This window comes from Etheostoma spectabile, unplaced genomic scaffold (assembly GCF_008692095.1).
Source record: "Etheostoma spectabile isolate EspeVRDwgs_2016 unplaced genomic scaffold, UIUC_Espe_1.0 scaffold517, whole genome shotgun sequence".
In the NCBI taxonomy this organism is placed as follows: domain Eukaryota; kingdom Metazoa; phylum Chordata; class Actinopteri; order Perciformes; family Percidae; genus Etheostoma; species Etheostoma spectabile.
This window is the reverse complement of record NW_022605625.1, coordinates 57,328-59,621: the sequence shown is the minus strand read 5'-3', so window position 1 is coordinate 59,621 and position 2,294 is coordinate 57,328. Positions and strand designations below refer to the sequence as shown.

General features: G+C 48.9%; 1 protein-coding gene across 1 annotated transcript in view; it reads right to left on the bottom strand.

Moving 5' to 3' along the window:
- The window catches only part of LOC116686864 (voltage-dependent calcium channel subunit alpha-2/delta-4), a 158,488-nt gene extending 157,056 nt beyond the window's left edge, over positions 1–1,432 (bottom strand). Inside the window, exon 1 of the mRNA XM_032511910.1 lies at positions 737–1,432. Coding sequence (XP_032367801.1) covers positions 737–840 — 104 coding nt within the window. The 5' untranslated portion in view covers positions 841–1,432. The remainder of the gene's footprint in view (positions 1–736) is intronic.
- Positions 1,433–2,294: the final 862 nt, after the last annotated feature.

Below are 2,294 nucleotides of genomic sequence, written 5' to 3'. Positions count from 1 at the left end.
CCGCAGTCTAACGTCCCTGCCCATAAATCCACCGGAGTTTAAAATGCCAAAACAAAGAAAGAGGGAGGTAACGGACATGCGGCCTAAATAAACGTCAAGGATTTAGACTACTACTGTTAACGAACCAGATCACAGAGAAGCCAATGTTTGGAGCCACCTTCTAGTTTTTGTGAAGGTGTGTTATGGGCCATCTGATGCAAGAGGAGTTAGGGTAATAATGTGATAATAATCTTTAGATGATCTGTGTGAGCTGTATTTAAATTGCTGTATTGGATCAGTGTTGATGCTGGTTTCAATCTACTGATTCTCCCTCATTGAAACCCATCTTTGGGCGCCCGGGGAGCTCAGTTGGTAGAGCGGGCGCCCATTTGTTGAGGTTAGTTTAGTCTAGTTTAGTACACTCATAACAAGATTGACAGGCCGTTTTTTTATTTTTTAAATATTAATTTTAATCGGTCATCAAAAATGCCGATGCAGATAGTTCAAGAAATACCTGATATCAGCCGATAATATCGGATAATATTCTTCAGATCCAACATTTTCAAATTGCACAATGCGCAAGGTATCTCGAATACTTCTAGTGCTCCTTTAGACGGAGACCTGCGACCTTAATGAAAACCCTTCCAAACTTAAAGTACTTCAGGGGTGAAAAAGGAGGACCAAGCTTGTTTAGTGTGGTAACTGTTCTCCTGCAGGGAGCCGAGACGCAGCAGAAGAAGAAGTGAAGAACACTCACGTCTCCGGTGGGATCTTCATCTGAGCCCGAGCCGTGATCCACAGGCAGAAAAGAAATCCCACAATCCCCAGGAGCTTCCTCGTTCCCGGCGTCCAGCCCGCCATCCCGCTTTCAACTCCCCGACACCGAGCTCCTCGCGGCTCGAGCTCTAAAATATCGGCGGCCCTCTGTGACGCGGACGCGGCTCAGCTGCGAGAGTTCGAGAGGATCATGAAGAGTTTGCAGGAAACGGCGTCCCCATGTTGGCTAAAGGCAGAAGAAGAAGAAGAAGAACAACAACGTGGGGGGTCCCGGGGGCGAGCCTCGGACCCTGAACTCGCTCCGTCACGTCTGGATGAACCCGTCCTGCTGCCGGCATCGTCTCGCCGCTTCCTGTTTCAGCTCCCCATCGTCTCTGGAGAAACCTCCAGAAGGAGTTGTGAATGTCGCCCGGGACGAACAGGGGACAAGAGGTTTGAAAACCAAGTGTCGGTGCAAGAACAGAAACTCTTGAGGTTAAAGAAAACGAGTCCGCGTCAGAGACTTCCTCTGCACCAGGTCCAGGTTCCTCCCGGTCGCCAGGCGGAGGCCAGGGCCGATTAGTGGGGTAATTTCTCCACTTTGCAGATATTTAGGAAGACGTAAAGCCGGCCGTCTGCTGCAGGTTTTCCAGCCGCTCGCCTCCACTGTCGCCCAATTTGCAACGTAATCCACCTGGATTAAAAACTCCTCCTCCCAATGGAGAGAGAGGGAGAGAGAGAGAGAGAGAGAGAGAGAGAGAGAGGGAGAGAGAGAGAGAGAGAGAGAGAGAGAGAGAGAGAGAGAGAGAGAGAGAGAGAGAGAGAGAGAGAGATAGAGAGGGAGAGAGAGAGATAGAGAGAGAGGGAGAGGGAGAGAGGGAGATAGAGAGAGAGGGAGAGGGAGAGAGAGAGATAGAGAGAGAGAGAGATAGAGAGGGAGAGAGAGAGAGAGGGCGAGTGGCCAACAGTGACATGATGCCCCAACACACACACACACACACACACACACACACACACACACACACACACAGTAAATATTAACAGAAATAAACACACTCCTGTGTACGTAATAACTGATTGAATTAACTGATAGCTGAAGCGCGCGCGCGCACACGCACACGCACGCACGCACGCACGCACGCACGACCAGATCAACCAGCAGGACCCTCTATTTAATCTGATAAAAACCTAATTAGAGGCAAAGCTGTTGACCAATCACAGCTCAGCACCATCCTTGCTCTTCATCCTCATCATCGTTCTCAGCGGCTGCTGCAGAGAAACACTCTGGATACATCAAGGAAAATAGGAAATAGATTTTAAAAAAACAATGTGACATCCTGTGTGTCTTCAATACACCTTGAAATAATAGTCTTAGAATGGAGGGTCAGGATATTTATGATTAAAGGATTATCCCAACTCTTCACCACACAGGGTGCACAGCTGACCACTGAGGGGCCAACGGCGCCCTCTGGTGGTCACAGACAACACATGCAGCCATCAGCACTACAGAACTACAACTAATATCAGATTAAAAGTCCAGACAGACAGAGAGACAGAGA